The sequence below is a fragment of the Podarcis liolepis genome (genome assembly GCF_965112155.1).
Source record: "Podarcis liolepis genome assembly, chromosome: 11".
NCBI lineage: Eukaryota > Metazoa > Chordata > Lepidosauria > Squamata > Lacertidae > Podarcis > Podarcis liolepis.
This window is the reverse complement of record NC_139565.1, coordinates 41,206,521-41,223,092: the sequence shown is the minus strand read 5'-3', so window position 1 is coordinate 41,223,092 and position 16,572 is coordinate 41,206,521. Positions and strand designations below refer to the sequence as shown.

The 16,572-nt window shown below is 43.6% G+C and overlaps 2 protein-coding genes across 4 annotated transcripts in view; both read right to left on the bottom strand.

The window, feature by feature from the left end:
• Nucleotides 1–4,647, bottom strand: part of DEPDC1B (DEP domain containing 1B) — a 33,026-nt gene extending 28,379 nt beyond the window's left edge. Inside the window, exons 1-2 of one of the 2 annotated variants that reach the window (XM_083465352.1) lie at nt 4,513–4,647; nt 1,098–1,363 (exon numbers count right to left, since the gene is read on the bottom strand). In XM_083465352.1, coding sequence (XP_083321478.1) covers nt 1,098–1,363; nt 4,513–4,587 — 341 coding nt within the window. In that variant the 5' untranslated portion in view covers nt 4,588–4,647. Of the gene's footprint in view, nt 1–1,097; nt 1,364–1,477; nt 1,574–4,512 lie in introns of those variants that run through there. The other variant, XM_083465351.1, reaches the window with a different exon arrangement.
• A 1,454-nt stretch (nt 4,648–6,101) lies between these two features.
• ELOVL7 (ELOVL fatty acid elongase 7) overlaps nt 6,102–16,572 on the bottom strand; it is a 41,167-nt gene continuing 30,696 nt past the window's right edge. For both annotated transcript variants that reach the window (XM_083465533.1, XM_083465534.1), the window contains exons 6-8: nt 15,411–15,516; nt 9,416–9,552; nt 6,102–7,781 (exon numbers count right to left, since the gene is read on the bottom strand). In XM_083465533.1, the coding sequence (XP_083321659.1) occupies nt 7,572–7,781; nt 9,416–9,552; nt 15,411–15,516 (453 nt within the window). In that variant the 3' untranslated portion in view covers nt 6,102–7,571. The remainder of the gene's footprint in view (nt 7,782–9,415; nt 9,553–15,410; nt 15,517–16,572) is intronic.

Below are 16,572 nucleotides of genomic sequence, written 5' to 3'. Positions count from 1 at the left end.
ATAGGTCATACCAGTTTAATTAAAGACTCTTGGACAATCCATATTTGCTGTTTATACTGCACATTGCTTCATTTTTATGTAAAAATAACCCTTGGGTGTAGTCAAACATTTGATTAAGGTTTTAAAAGCCTTTGCTACATGACCTGTTACCCATTTCCTTTTTATGAAGGCGTGTTTAATGCCTTAATGTTTGCAGTCTACAAATAGCAACCTTTGAGCTTTCAAATGTTATCTGAACCCCAGCCCCAGTTACTGCCTTGAGCTAGGGCAGGTTTAAAAGCATTTCAGGGTAAGAATTCATCATGGGCTGCCACCAAGCATATATGCAGCCAGAAGCTGTACCCAGTATCAGTTCCATGAATCCCAATTTATTCAGAGTGGGAAGATTGACAGAAAGCAGGCAGCACAACCTGGAACCTTTCCCACCAGAAAGTACATATATAGTAATGATACCTTTCTGCTATACTTCCATTTATCACCTAAAAACTACTTAAGAAATTAAAAAGGGGGGCTCTCTCTCATTCATACCATTCACACCTGAAGACTGAATTTTACCTTTTTTGATAATGAACTTCTCTTGCTACACAGAAGCAACAATATGGTAGTCAGTTTTGTATTTAGAAATGTAAAGGTAGCAGGGATGTTTTCATAATTTTTTTTCAGAAATTGTGCATTTATCATGGATACTTTTTTTGTATTGCTGCTTGAAATATAGGTGTGAACAATGTGTACCAAATTTAAAAAAAAGAAGAAGAGTTTAATTTGATAAAAGTTGCAAGAAGCTGCTGCAAAACCACAATACAGTGGATGCTCGGGTTGCGAATGTGATCTGTGCAGGGTGCACGTTCGCAACCCGCAGCAGCGCATTTGCACATGCGCGGGTTGCGATTTGGTCTTCTGAGCATGCGTGACCTCCAAAACCTGAAAGTAATCTGTTCTGGTACTTCTGGGTTTTGGAGCATCCGTAACCTGAAAAAAACGCAACCTGAAGCATCTGTAACCCGAGGTATGACTGTAGATTACAAAATCTCCTGCAGTTAAGTCTGTCTCCCTCTTTCATATTTCAACCCAAATAACAATAATATCCAGTTATTTACCTATATAGGTGACCATTGTCCTCAAAATCCTCTTTGCCCCATCTTCCTTTGATATCTTCGATAACATGGTTTCTCAGGAACTTTTTGAGGAGCTGAACTGTTTGGGTGCGAGTCACTTCTGGGCTGAAATTTTGATTGTGCTGCAGCAGTCTGTGTAGCCAGTCAACGGCCTCCGAAGCGGTGAAGCAGCGCTCATAGCTTTTGAAGCGACAGCGGTGCTTCCGTAAAGGCATCCCACCTCGGAAGAGCTCAATAGTCTCATTCCACTGAGAAGACAATAAAGTATACAAAAAGATTTACCCAAAGCCAAACTAGTGCTTGTTTGCTCAGACATAGGCAGTGCTAGGGAAGGTCAAAGGAAGCAGGTAAAGAAAACTTACTTGGAAGTGGAGGGCTTCATAAAGCAGGAAAAGTATTGCCCCCAGACCTACAAGTTTTTCTCCACATACCAAAAAAGTCATTTCCTTATACCCCAAAGCTAAGGGTTTGGGGGGGATTTCTCCTTAAACTACAAGAAATTACCCCCAAAGGCAGTAACTAGCAATTATACTTCGGTGCAAAATACTCTGCAAGCTGATACAACTGAACAACCTCCAAAGAGATTGTTAATTATCCAGACACTGACAAGACAATGTAATTGTAGTATCTCCAAATCTGGGAGAATTGTGTAGTTATTAACCAAATGAAAAACAACAAAGCCAGCGGACCTGATGGGATACCTGCCAAAGTCTTCAAAGTAGGGGGAACTGAACTTACACAACAACTTCACAAGCTCATCAAAAAAATCTGGGAGAGAGAGGAGAGCCTAGCAGACTTTAGGGATGCCAAAATTATCCATCTGTTTTTAAAACGTGATAGAACGGGTTGCAGAAACTATCAGGGCATCTTTTTATTAGTGGCAGCCGGCAAATTTTTTGCAAGGATCTTAGCAAACAGTTTTCTAACAATATCCGAGGCTACCCTTCCTGAATCCCAATATGGTTTTCAACCTTCTAGGGGAACAATCAACACGATTTCACAGCTGCAAGAAAAATGTAGAGAACAAAACCAGCCCCTGTAAAGGCTGTTTATTGACCTAAGGCCTTTGACACTGTAAATCGCAATGCCCTGTGCCCTTCTGAAAATTGGCTGCCCAGATACATTTGTGAACATCCTTCAGCTCCTCCACAATAATATGACAGCAACAATCACAGATAACAATGGCTCTCAAAGTGAACCATTCACAGTGGGATCAGGTGTTAAACAAGGTTGTGTTAGCACCCCATCTCTATTTATCATTTTCATTGCCATGACCCTACATTTTTCCAAAGGAAACTCCCCACCAGAGTAAAAATAATATATTGAACAGATGGAAAGCTCTTTAATCTGAGTAGGCTGAAAGCAAAGATGAAAGGGAGAAACGAGCTAAGAGGAAGGCACGATTGGCAAACCCTCACCATGATCAACTCCCGCCTGGAAACCTATGTCCCCACTGTGCAAGGGCATGTGGATCCAAAATTGGCCTCCACAGTCACTTACTGACTTACTGTTAAGATCGTGTTCATGGAAGACAATCTTACTCGGCTACAAGTGATCGCCAAAGAACAGAAGATAAAGGTGTGGGGGGATAGAAGGGAAACAAAGTGAAATACACTGATATGTGTATGTGTGTAGTGGACAGCAATGTTAGAAACTCATATACATAATCTAGGTGGCAAAAAGCTCCTTAAAACAGTATTACAGTCACCAAAACTGAATGACTAGTTGCCATTTTGGTGCCAGATGGCTCGAAAGTCTTATTTTTCAATACACCTTCAAGCAGAGCAATACATTTGGTACCAGCTTGGCTGCAGGAATTGCTGGAAGGTGTACAAGGTGCCATCCAACCGACTTAGGTACTCGACACTGAATTTGTGTCGGGCTGGTGGTGGTAGAGGCAGAGGATAAAACTCACCTGTGTAGACCACGGCCTGGTTCGCACAATGCACCAAGCTACTAAACACAAGCTGTAGCCAAGAGAAGACTTGGCTCGGAACAGCACAGCAGCAAAACGTACCAAGCAGGGGGAAAGTGGCTGTGTGCTTCTTTCCTGAAGTCTGCAAAATTGTGTCACCTCTTTAGTGTGTTGTGACAACCATCTACTGCCTTGATGGAAGGTATGGTTATGCAGAGAATGTAACTCCGTTGTGATGGAGACATAATAAAGCAAAGAGAACCTTTGCCCACAGGCCAGCTTTTGATTTCAAAATCCTGGCATGCAAAGAAGAGGGTCTTTTCCACTGAGGCTTCACTGGTCTGGCCCAGGGGAACAGCAGATAAACTGGAGAATTTTGGCACTTCCACATGACCTGCTTATTGAGCATGCATCAGGGATTTGTTTGCAGGGAGATTAAATGGTTGCATCAAAGCAAGTGTTATCCCAGAGTTTCCACGACATTTTCCCATCACTTGCTTTATCACGAAAATTGTGCAACCTGAATTTATCAGTATGTGATGACATCCCACTCAAAAATAGTGGTATCCTGGAACCAATCTCTGAATGGGGCAAGTAGGTTGGCTAAAAAAAGCTGCTTCTGCAAGTTTCTGGAATGCTCTCCTCGGGGAGGGTCACATGGCACTTTCATTCTATGCCTTTAGGTGCCAGGTGAAAAGGTTCCTCTTCAAACAGGCCTTTGGCAGATTAATATTCTATGCCCTTTTAAATGTGTTTGGGACAGGCGGTATTGGTTTGGTTTGTTCTTATTATGTATTTTGTGTTTTTGTTTTATATTTTTATGCTGCCCTGAGATCTTCAGATAAAGGGCAGTATGCAAATTTAATAAATAAAGTCATAAATCAGTAGAAGTCTGGGAGAAGAGAAACTTCAAATGTACAAAGACTGGAGGACCCATCCTTCAGTGCTTTGCTTGCAGGAGATTCTGGGTTTAACTTCTGGCTTCATCTGCTAAGGATCACCTAGCCATTGATAGGAAGGACCTTCTACCTGAGACCCAGAAGAGCTACTAACAATCAAAAGCAGCACTGCTGGCCCAGAAGGTCTGACATGGACTGACATAGAGCATCTGCCTAGATTAATGCTGGAAAACAGGAAATGCTGCCAGCTGCCTCTGTGGTCCTTCTAGAAGGGCAACTCCTGCGTAAGTGGCACAGCGCGCCTGAATCCCCACGTTCATTGTGGGGACTGGTCGCCGAAGAACGGGATGGCTAGAGTTCTAGCTACCTGGTGGCCCCATTACTCTTGTCCCCAAACTTCCAGTGATGCATTCGTGCGAGGCTTCGTCTGAGATAGGCTCAGCCCTGGACGAGCGGCAATATGAAGATGAATGCGCCCCTGAGCATGTGCAAAGTGCGTTTCTCGCTCACGCTCGCGGGAGCAAAGGGAAGCCGGAGCCCCGGGCAAAGAAGCGCGGCCTCCGCTGAGCCGCCGTTCACTTACCAGCCGGGTGGCGCGGTAGGGCCCAGGCCCCACCAGTCGAGGCTCCATCGGCCGCCACGACAGAAGAGTACTCATCGGCCCGTTTCCACGGCGACCGGCCGACACACTACGCAACCCCCGCGAGGGAAAAAGTTTGAATCAAAGACGCGCGAATCCTGATTGGGCCGTGTTGAGATCACGTGGCTACTCGGGACGCACCCGATTGGAGGGTGGCACTTTAAGGGGCGCGTCTTAACCCTTCAGTCTCATTCTCTTTTCTACACGCACGCGCATATATGTAAATAACCTCTCGTTCTCTCGGCGTCCCCACAACGCAAAGAACTGATTGGCTGTGCTTCAAAAACGTCAAGGGCTCGTTTTGCATAGCGGCGGGTGATGGCCAATGGGCTTTCTCTCACTTACTACCGGTTGGCAACAGCGGGGGCGGCCGAGAGGAGAAGCAGAACGTGCCCTGATTGAGAATTCTTGGAAACTCGGAAGGCGACCCTGCGCATGTTTTGCTGGAGCGGATCCAGAGAGCGCCGCGCCGCGGGAGCTGCTTCTGAATTCCAGGGTCTGCAGCTGCGGCGGGGGTGGCTCTCTCGCGCGCTTCTTTCCATTACACCGCGGGCAAGTCACGTTATTGTGCCTCCGCCGCCCGCGCAGCCAAGGTCACTTATGCCGCTGTTCCATTCCTGAGGCGGGGCTGTTGTTTTTTGCACGCTGACTGTCTAAACCCGATGCTTATGGGCCTGAGCGCAAACAGCACTGCCCCCTCCTTGCGATTCCCAGCAAATTGGTATTCGGAGCCATATGGTACGGCCTCTCATCATGGGCATGAAATAGTCGCTGGAAGCCTCGTTTTCTGCCAGGCCCTTTTTAAAACCACCGGCACTACAATTTGTAGATAGCGAATTCCGTGCGTCTGTAATGCATCTCCCGGGATTCAGATCCACCGGGTGGCCCCTATTCTATTACCAAGAGGGCAAAAAGCCATGCATAATTTCACACAAAACCTTTCAAAACAAACCATTCGGGTTTGTTTTACGCATCTTCCTCTCATTCAACTGTTGATCACTGTAGTTCCAATGTTGCAACCTCTTCCAGCTCCGTAGTATCTTTAGGTGCAAGATCAAGATTCGACTGGATTTAACCATCCAGGGGTCCTTTACCTTAACCTTTATCTTTAGATAGCGGCAGTGGAGACACAGCTTTGCAATACCCTTGCACCGCTACAATGTTTCTATAATTTGTCTCCTGCCTTACACAGAAACTAAATTACTTGGCTCATCTACTTAAGTACTGTTTATGTTTTCATATGTATAACATATATGCTGGAGTGTGTTGCACCCCATGCAGATTACTTGAAAGAATCTAAATCTTTTAGAATCAAGGTTTAGACAATATCAAAGAACTGGTTATGAAACCAACCCAAAAGCCCTTTCATTGTGTTTCTAAATTTAGAGGATGTGTACAGTGAAATGGTTACTATCCTGCCCAAAGAAGGAAATAAGTTGATTTCAATCTATGGAGAGGAAGGAATAATTTCCCTTGTACGTATAAACTGAGCGATGTTGAAAGAGCGGAAAATGAATTGTATATTAAAACAGTTTGTTGAAGGATGGGTGATCTTTATTATATTTTGGAATGCGAAAGTTGGTGAGGATGTAATACAATATTCATTGTTTACTCCCCCCCTTAAACCAAAACATGTATGTTTATATTATATGTGTGTGTATGCCCCTTTTTCCTCTCTTTTTTTTTTTTTTTTTGTAAGAAACTCATTAATTTTTTAAAAAAACGATTGGCACTCTAGGATTTCATACAGGAGTCCTTCCCTTGACAGGATTCCTTCAATGGAGATGCCAGGGACAAAACCTAGGGAGGCCCTTTTTGCCTGTGAAGAATGTGTTCTAACTACTGCTATGGAGACAGGGTTAGCCTTTCAAAAAGAGGTGGAGGTCAGAGCTCTCATAGGATCTCTTTTTTTGCAACATGAAGCTAAACCTGCAGAAATGCATGTCTACAAAACAGAGGTAGCCAACCTGTGTGGTCTCCAGCTGTTGTTCATCATCCCTGACACTTGGGCTCGGAGGCTGGGACTGATTTTAGCAGCAGGTGTAGCACCACAGAATTGCCACTCCTGCCAAAGAGGAACTAACTTGATGTTTTACATTTTGGGACTTAGAGTTCACACTAGCTCCAGATGTGCAGGTACATAGTCCTTCATACACAAATATAAGCATTGTATCATTTTACAGCCCAGTTCTAACATACATTCATGTGGATGTTTCAGTAAACTTCAAATTATTTTCACTGCAAGTTAAGTAGTGGTCAGAATCCAAGGGAAGTTTCTTTCCATCTTCACTTTTCCTTGAAACATGCAACCCATAGGTATTGATATTCTCAAGTACATATGATTCGGTTCAAATCAAGCTTAAGCTCAGGGTACAGGCAACAACCATTGTCCCTCAAACAAGAGGCTTGAGATTATCGTTGCAACCAGTTCAACCTTTCCAGCAATACCTCCTTCATACCCTAAGGCACCTTAGAATTACAAAAGTCATTTTTAAGACTAAATAGTCATAGTATTTCATATGGTACAGTTTTATAAAATACATTAATGTTTACAGTAGCTGTATTTGACAATGAGGTCTATAGTTGATAAGCTGAATTCCATTTCATTGAGTAGCCTTTAGACCTTAGTAATTTACAACACCAGCCCAAAACAATTGTATCTTTGTCAGTGTTCAAAGTACTTTTGTATACTTATCAGGCACACTTCATTTCCATAATGAATATTCATATGCATCTCCAAGAGTATTAACTCAGTATTAACTTATTTCATACATTTTTTAAAAATATGTACATCGGTGCTGAAAATTTCAGGTCAGTGCCTCTTCTTAATCATTAGATTAATCCTCCCTCCCACATAAAGATTATATCCCAAATAATTTATAGTAAAAATACAAGGTTTTTTGTTTCGTTTTGGAAACCCACATATAAAACAAGTGTGTGCTGTACACCTATGCATCTTGATTGTCAAGTCAAAACATTCAATCGTTGTGTGGCAGAATCTTTCATTCAGTTTTGTCTCTGGCAATGCCGTTTTGTAAAGTCTTGGGGGGTCTTTTGCCTCTGGTGTAAGCATGGTACCAAAAGTGCATGAACAGAATTAAAAACAAAGTGCCATAGAGCCAGATGATGAACATAAAGATTGGATACTGGTATGGGCAATGATCCATAAAGTAGATTTGTCCTATATGGATGGTAACCATAATGAACTGGATCTAAAACAGGGGGAAAAAACATAGTAAATAATTAGGTATTTGTTTTAATCACACAGTGGAGGTGGGGTGGGGGGAGTTGCAGCAGAGGAAGGAGGAAACTTTCTTTGTAAAACATCAAATGTACCGTATTTTTCGCACCATAGGGCGCACCGGACCATAGGGCGCACCTAGTTTTTAGGGGGGGAAATCAAGGAAAAAAATATTTTCCCCCCCCCAGCCCCAAAGAGCAGCGTACAGGCTGCACACAACCTCTCCCTGCCAGAGGGGTTGTGCGCAGCTATGGAAGAAGGCAAGGCAGCGAGCAGGATGGATCCCGCTCGCTGTTTTGGCTTCCCCTTTAGCCCCGTGCAGCCTCTCCCTGCCGGAGGGGTTGCGCGCGGCTATGGCACAAGCCTGCATTCGCTCTATACGACGCACACACATTTCCCCTCGATTTTTGGAGATGAAAAACTGCGTCCAATAGAGCGAAAAATATGGTAAGTAAGGATAGTTATGCGGAACTAGTTCTACATCCTTGTCGATGGGGAGGGGAGGGTATTATGATGCTCAGCTCTCAAAGCAGGCTACTGGACCTACTTTACAGTGGTGCCCCGCAAGACTAATGCCTCGCAAGACGTAAAACTCTATAGACGAAAGAGTTTTCCGTTTTGGAGGTGCTTCGCAAAACGAATCTCCTATGGGCTTCCTTTGCAAGACGAAAATGTCTTGCGAGTTCCTGCGGGTTTTTTTCCCTTTCCCCCCCTTTTTCTAAGCCGCTAAGCCGCTTATCAGCTGATCCAATAAGCCGCTAATAGCGCTAATCCGTCAATGGGCTTGCTTCGCAAGACGAAAAAACCGCTAGACGAAGAGAATCACAGAACGGATTCTTTTCGTCTTGCGAGGCACCACTGTACTTTGCTTTACTTACAGTTACCACCATCCCATAAATTGTGGAGAAGGAGCTAGGGTGCCTCTCTGAGGGCCTCTATTGGTGGAGAAGAGTCCTAATGGTTGAAAGGTTTTCACCATGACAGAGACCTCAGTTTTGGCTAGGGAAGTGGCGAGTTCCTGTCTGCCGTTTTCATACTGGCAGCCCCCAAATTGGATGTTTCTTTGGATCTGCTGCATCCAAAGCCCCATTGTTAAAGAGTTTTTAATCTTCTCTGAGAGGTCAGGCTAAATGGTAGCAGTTCAGGAAACAGGGTGCACAGGCCACGAAATGAGTTCAGCTAACTCACAGCCTTTTACAGCATTCATATGCATCTGTGAGTTAAACCACAGAACCTAGGGCTTGCTGATCAGAAGGTTGGCAGTTCGAATCCCCGCGATGGAGCTCCCGTTGCTTGGTCCCTGCTCCTGCCAACCTAGCAGTTCGAAAGCACATCAAAGTGCAAGTAGATAAATAGGTACTGCTCTGGCGGGAAAGTAAATGGTGTTTCCATGCACTGCTCTGGTTCGCCAGAAGTGGCTTAGTCATGCTGGCCACATGAACTGGAAGCTGTACGCCGGCTCCCTCGGCCAATAAAGTGAGATGAGCGCTGCAATCCCAGAGTCATCCACAACTGGAGCTAATGGTCAGGGGTCCCTTTACCTAAAGTCAACCTACCCCTAACAGATAATCTAGCTTTCCCCTATGTGTTCTGAAAGTTACTCACCAGTTGTATAGTCGTCAGATGCTTCTTCCACCACAAGTATTTGTGGTAAGCTGGTCCCAAGCAACAGAGTCCATAGTAGGTGTACATGATCACATGCACAACACAGTTCAACATACCATGGAATGTTCCCAAGCCACCTGTGAGTAGAACAAAATCCAGTCTTGAAACCATCTACTACCAATCCAAAGTACATCATCTGGGACAAATCAGAGATATGAGGCAAAGAAAAGCAAAACTTGAGGCTGTCTCTGGTAACCTTGTGATCGCTTTGTATGCAACCATAATGGTGTGGCTGTCATTAACAGAAATAATTCTGTGAGGCAGAAGCTTCATGCAGTGGCTGTAAATGTATCTATGGATTGCATCATATATGCCAACTCTATTGTTGCAGAGCCTCTATGCCCGCTCTACATCTTCCTGGGGTGGAGAAACTATAGAGAAGCAACAGCTCTTATTAAAAGCCTTCTGCACACATTAAAGCAGGCATTGGACCCCTCTAGCACTTCAGTAGAAACAGCAATATCCTTGTACCTAATCAAAACCTATGAATGGAAAGTCCACATACTTTCATGTTTTTACTGTGTACAGTGGTGCCCCGCAAGACGAATGCCTCGCAAGACGGAAAATCCGCTAGACGAAAGGGTTTTCCGTTTTTGAGCTGCTTCGCAAGACGAATTTCCCTATGGGCTTGCTTCGCAAGACGAAAACGTCTTGCGAGTGTTCCGATTTTCCCCCGCTTTCCCCCCCTTTTTCTAAGCCACTAAGCCGCTAATAGCCTTTTAGCCGCTAAGCCTTTAATAGCCGCTAAACCGCTAATAGCACTAATCCGCTAATCCGCTAATAGGGTTGCTTTGCAAGACGAAAAAACCGCTAGACAAAGAGACTAGCGGAACGGATTAATTTCGTCTTGCGAGGCACCACTGTATATATTTTCCTATGACATTAATATCTCGTCTTTCCTCCCAGGAGCTCAGGGCAGCATACATTCCACCCACTCTGTCCTCAAAATAACCTTGAGAGGTAAGCTACTGTGATGCCCTCCAAGAGCTGCTGGACTTCCAACTCCTATCATCCCTACCAATCATCCTTGCTGGTTGGGGCTAATGGGAGTAAGGGAGTTCAGCAACCTTAGGAGGGAACCAAAATAGCTGCCCCTGGGCTAGGTTGAGAGCTGGCAAGTGGTTGACTGTCTCAGAAGATGGTTTAAGAGTGTACCTTCAGGGCTGAAGGCAGTTTGGTGACAATTTAAACTCTAGTATCCCCAATCCAGGTTCAACACTGCAATCAATATCTTCACATGCAGTAACATAATCAATCAATCTGGGTGTGCCTCCTGCCCTGCAATACTGAGGCACAGGATGGTGGCCTAATTTGGGAATTCTGTCCTCAGCCTATGGAAGGTATTTAAATTGCAGCTAATCAGCACCTGTTCAGGCAAAATAAATGCTGAGCTTGATTTTGCAGGTCCTCACTTGTTTTACTTATGTTACCCTGAAATTACTGTCTTCAGATAAGAACTTGAACCAGTTTTGGAAATCTTGACATGCACACTTGGAATAGGTCCAAGCTCCTTTGCATTCGTTTCCAGCTATTCTTGTGCCATATTTTTAAGATTTCCCTAACTCACTCTCCCATACCCTCATCTTTATATTCAAACACACATTCTAACTGCTTCCTGCCCCTGTTTAGGCTGCCCCACAACCATGAACTTCGAGGTGTTCAGCACTTCTCATTTCTGGAAATGCATGTGGGGTCCAGACTGGTGCATCAGTTAAAAGTGGAGAAAAGTAAGTTGATGCAGACAAAAAGTTGAAAGACAGCATTAACTGCCTGGTCAGGCAATCACAGCAGAGCTATGAACAAGTTCTTTTCCAGCCCCACAGCCCCTTTGTGGTACAAATAATAAATCCAGAAAGTGTATCATTAACCAGAGTTCCCCATTTCATTTTCAGCCTTGGAACAAGCCATACTATTAAACCAACTGGCTTAATATCCTGTCTCGTTCCAAAAGGTGGCGACCATAGATGTCCTGGTTTGGAGGAAGCACTTCTTGGTTTGATTGCTCTTCCCTCTGCAGCACAAGCAAATGGGTAGCTTGTATGAGCAAAAGGCATGTGGTGCTTAAAAATTCTATTATTATTATTATTATTATTATTATTATTATTATTAAGTACTATTAATTAAATTACTATTCTTCCCCCAGGGCGCCAAACATCGTAGTAAAAGAATACAATTAAAATAAAAATATATCAAAAACATTTAAAAGCAATTAAGGACATCTAAAAGCAGTTAATCAAAAAGAGAAATAAATGCGTTTTTTATATAAAAAATTGTTTTGTGTACTTTTGATTATGAAATGTAAAAGATTTAAATAAGGTTTTTTAAACAAACAAAAAATCAGGGGAAAGTAGCTGGTCAGTGCAACATAAGTGTTAACTCAAGCAAGCATTTCCCCCTTGGCTGAGTGAGGCTGAAGTCTTGCTCTAGAATAGAGTCACAAGCAGTTTCCAGGTTACAAAACTAGGTTACTGAGAAGTGACACTTGGCCACTTTTAAATGGCAACAATCTAATTCGGTGGTTTTCATCATAATGGGCAGGGTGGTCCACATTTGACACATAGGACTTGTGCAAAATCCTGCATACTAAATTCTGTTAATAAAGGGCAGTTGGCTTTATATATTTGGGATGGCAGCCTTGAAGATTCTCCTAATTTCTTAAGTGCCTAGCCTTACCACAAGAAAGAGTCACATCCATCACACATAAGCTGCAATGACAGAAACCATCTCTCTCTGTTTGTGCTGTGGAATAATTAAAACTCGCATGCAGAAACCAGAAAAACAATCTCTCCTAAGCCAAAAATGGAGACTCGCAACCTATTGATATGTAACAGTGCCTGGAGGATTTGCATTTTCATGAAGCCAGTTTAGCAGGAATATCCAAATTACTCAAGCAAGGAAGCCTGCCAAATAATCCCACACAGTACTTGAGGTGTGTGTGTGTGTGTGTGTGTGTGTGTGTGTGTGTAAGGGAATATTGTTAAACGTTTTACTGCTGGCTTATAGTGGCATTAACTCTTATGGGCAATTGCCTTCTTCAGGTGCATAGTAGAGCAATACATGCAAAGTGTATGAAAAGGATCTCTGGTTCTTTTATGTCGTTTCGCAAATGAGATCTAAACACACTGTGTTCTCTACTGGGGGGGGGATGTAGTTCTCCTCTTGGTAACTGCTTATTATCAAACACTTCTCACTTTATTCTAAAGCCCATCAAACCCAAGGAGCAAAATAAGAGATGCACTCCACAGAAGACCCACTCCTTCAAAACCTCTTGCTATTGGGTACATCAATCTGGGCTGTGGCAGCACTCAACTAAGACTACAGTTAAAATTCAGGTGGATGCAAGTGGATGACTATTTCTGCTTTGTGCCACAAACTAGTAGTTATTGACCTTGTTCACATCGTGGTAAACCAGGTGCGACTTGTCTGTGGCCTTCTAGATGTTGGACTTCAACTCCACTGCCATTCCTGATCCTTGGCTATGCTGGCTGGGGCTGATGGGAGCTGGGGCCCAACAGCATTTGGAGGGCCACAGGGTAGCTACTCCTTCAGTAAATAATTGCTACCCATTTGGGATGTTTTCCCTCCCATGTACATGGCAAGGAAGAACAAATGATAATTCCTGACTTATCACAGTTCGTTCTTGACTTACTGATAGTCATCTTTTCCGGGGGGTGGGGCAGGGAGCTCTCTAGTTCAGACATAACCCTTGGAGCTAGATTCCCCTATCTAGTTGAACTAGTGGGAGGCAGTGTGACAAGTTCTGCTAGCACAGTGTGGCTTTTCCCCCTGCCCAAATTGGTGGCAGAGGCATTTGAGAGAAGCCCAGAACAGCAAGAAGAGGAAGGAGAGGTGGTATCATTCCATTAAACAAGCAGAAATGCTTGCAATGAGTTAATCTCCTTAGTGCTACTTCAAATTCTAACCTAAGCCAGGTTTGTTTCTCCTAAGTGCTAAGCATGGAGGCCAGATCAGCAGCTTCATGGTAAAACTATTAACTAGTTTACTGCAGTGTGGGAACTGGACCATTGTGATGTTTTGGATGATTCTACAGTGGTGCCTCGCAAGACGAAAAGAATCCGTTCTGTGATTCTCTTCGTCTAGCGGTTTTTTCGTCTTGTGAAGCAAGCCCATTGACGGATTAGCGGATTAGCGCTATTAGCGGCTTTTAGCAGCTTATCTGCTGATCGGATCAGCTGATAAGCGGCTTAGCGGCTTAGAAAAAGGGGGGGAAGGAAAAAAAACCAGCAGGAACTCGCAAGACATTGTCGTCTTGCGAAGCAAGCCCATAGGAAATTCGGTTTGCGAAGCACCTCCAAAACGGAAAACTCTTTCGTCTAGCGAGTTTTCCGTCTTGCGAGGCATTCGTCTTGTGGGGCACCACTGTATTGCCATTTTGGACGCAAAAAATCCAAAGCACATTAACTGGGAGAGTTCACAATGCTGATTAACACAAGGACATCTCACTCAAAAGTACTCAATTTCTGTCCACAGAAAAATCCATTAAAAAAGACCTCATGGCAAACACTTGGATTAACATAAATTAGTATTAGGCAGCATTAAGCTAATCATTTTTAAAAGCCAAAAAAAGAAGAGTAAATAGGATGGAATACATCACTACTCTTCCAAGGGATAATAGAGGGAATTATTTCATTTGTCAAGATCTAATATAGCCTTCCAAAGAAGAGAGCACACATTTATGAAAACTAAACTTGTCTTGTTCTAAATATATCTGCTGTGATAATAACTTTATTTTTGCTGTTTCACTGTATATCTCCTTGAGTCAATTCTGTAGAAGGCAATGAATAAACTAATGACACTATATTATTAATAATATAATTACCATCAACATTACTACCACTGTTATTAACAGGCTTCTCCCAAGGCAACACTGCCTCAGGCTCCCCAGGTTAGATGAGATGTCCAGATTATTACCATCTACCACCCCACCCCTTCAAGAGAAACTATCTATGAAATTTGTCAAGTCCCAGCATGCAGTTAATATGAATCTGAGAACAATAGTAATCTGGCAATAGAATACGGGTCAGAAATTGTCTTCTAATTTTTTAAAAATAAAATAGTATTCTGAATGCCTGTAAAAGCACAATGCAACCTTTAGATGGGATTTTTTTTTTACATGGTCTTCACGTTAGGAAGTTAGGAAAACCTATAGTTTTCCCTATGCCCACTGCTCTCCTTTCTGTACCTCCTTTTTTGCCCAGATGTTTCCAGTTTCAACAGGCACCCTTCAAAGGCAGAGAAGGTGAAGCAACATGCAAAAGAAAGAGGTTTGCATAATTCAAAGTAAATAACTTGTTGCATCTATGCTAATGCTTCCCAAAGATTTCAGCTTGCTATGGATTTTGGGCCTGAGAACATTCAAGGGTTACATAATAGGGTGGGAAAAGAAACTAGAAATCAGATAGAACTACTGGTCAAACGCCACTATCAATAAACTGCTAAAGCTGCAAAGCTAAAATAGGGAGAAAAACAAAGTTCTTAATCCAACAGAGAGCTAGGCATTCCTATGCTAATTTAAGCCAATATGTTTAAGAGCACCTAATTCTGTGCTGGAATCAGTTAATGTGTTGAGAAAAGTAAGAAACCTTAATAGGTTTAAATGATACACTTGCTTCAGAATCTTTGTATTGTTTGCCTTTTCCTCTGTGTCACTTTAAACAAAAAGCCTTGTGCAAGTTGCCCTTTGTTTAGCCACCCAGTTGCAGGAACCAGCCAGAGACCAAATTTGCAGAGTGAAATACCTACACCACCTACCTGGGAAAAGTTGATATGTATACATGACTTTCTAAAGCAGGTGGGGTGCACGCACAGAATTTTAAGGAAAACCCCATAGGTAAAGCAGCAGAAAGAAAGAAATTTCCACTTAGAAACATTGTATTATTTATAAAAGCAAGTTTCAATTTAGAGTCGGAACTACCTGGAGCAAATTTGACTCCAAACCACCAGGTCCAAGGCATGATTGTGTGATGGAATACATGGAGAAACGTAATTTGGGCATTCTTCTTTCGGAGCACAAAGAAGATCTGGAACGATTTAAACAGGTATTATTACTGCAAGTCACACTTAGCGTCAGCAGCATGCGCAATTCAGTCTGTGCACTGAATAGCTCATCATGTTTTCATGGCATGTATAAAAATGCATTTATTCACACTGCTGTTCCATGACTATTAGTACTGACTACACATACTACTGCCCAAAATAGTTGCTAGAGTAAATAAATAAATAATCTGCTGGCTTTTGTTTTACAGAAGATGCAGGTGGTTTCGGAGTCACTGGAGTACAGTATATAGAACACCAGTTTTTCCACACAATCTGCTGCTCAATCTGCTCACAGTGCATCCTTGTGACTTGTCACTTGCACTGTGTGTCTCCCCACCACACACACACACTGGTGCAGGGGCGGACGAAGGGTGTGTGGTGGGGGCGTGCCGCTCCGAGTGTCACCTCTGAGGGGGGTGACAAAATGCTGGGCGGCACTCATGGGGGGCCTGCAGTGCGCCCGGGCCACACGTCTCTCCTGGGAGTGACGCGGTGGCTTGGGCACCTGCAGGCTCCGCGCTGCCCCAAGTAGTCCGCCTGCCGCCTTTCCCTCAGCTGTAGGGCAGCTGAGTGGGAGGAGGCAGGCAGACTCCTTGGAGGCCCCACAGAGTGCCCCAGCTTGCCCTGCACCATGGCGGCTGGTCCTGCCCCTGGGCGCAAGGCACATGTGCCGTCCCAGGCGCCCAGTTGGCTTGCTCTGCCATTGCACTGGTGTCCAGTATTTTAAAAAGACATACCAACTTTCACATGGTTTGTCTGGAAACCAGCCTTGTGCTGCTGTTGTTTCTAGCCACCGCTCATCTGCTACTGGATTTTTATTTTTATTTTTTTGGAGTGCAGAGTCTGGTGCAATACTGCAAGCTATGTATCAGCTCAATAAACACTGCACAGATTTCTTAGAGACTAATCATAACACATTGAGAAGAACCCTGTTGGATCAGGCTGAAGTACCCATCTACTCCTACAGCTTGTTCTAACAGGAGTCAGCCAGTTGCCCCTGGAAAGCCCAGAAGTAGGATCTGAGTAGATCACTACCAATG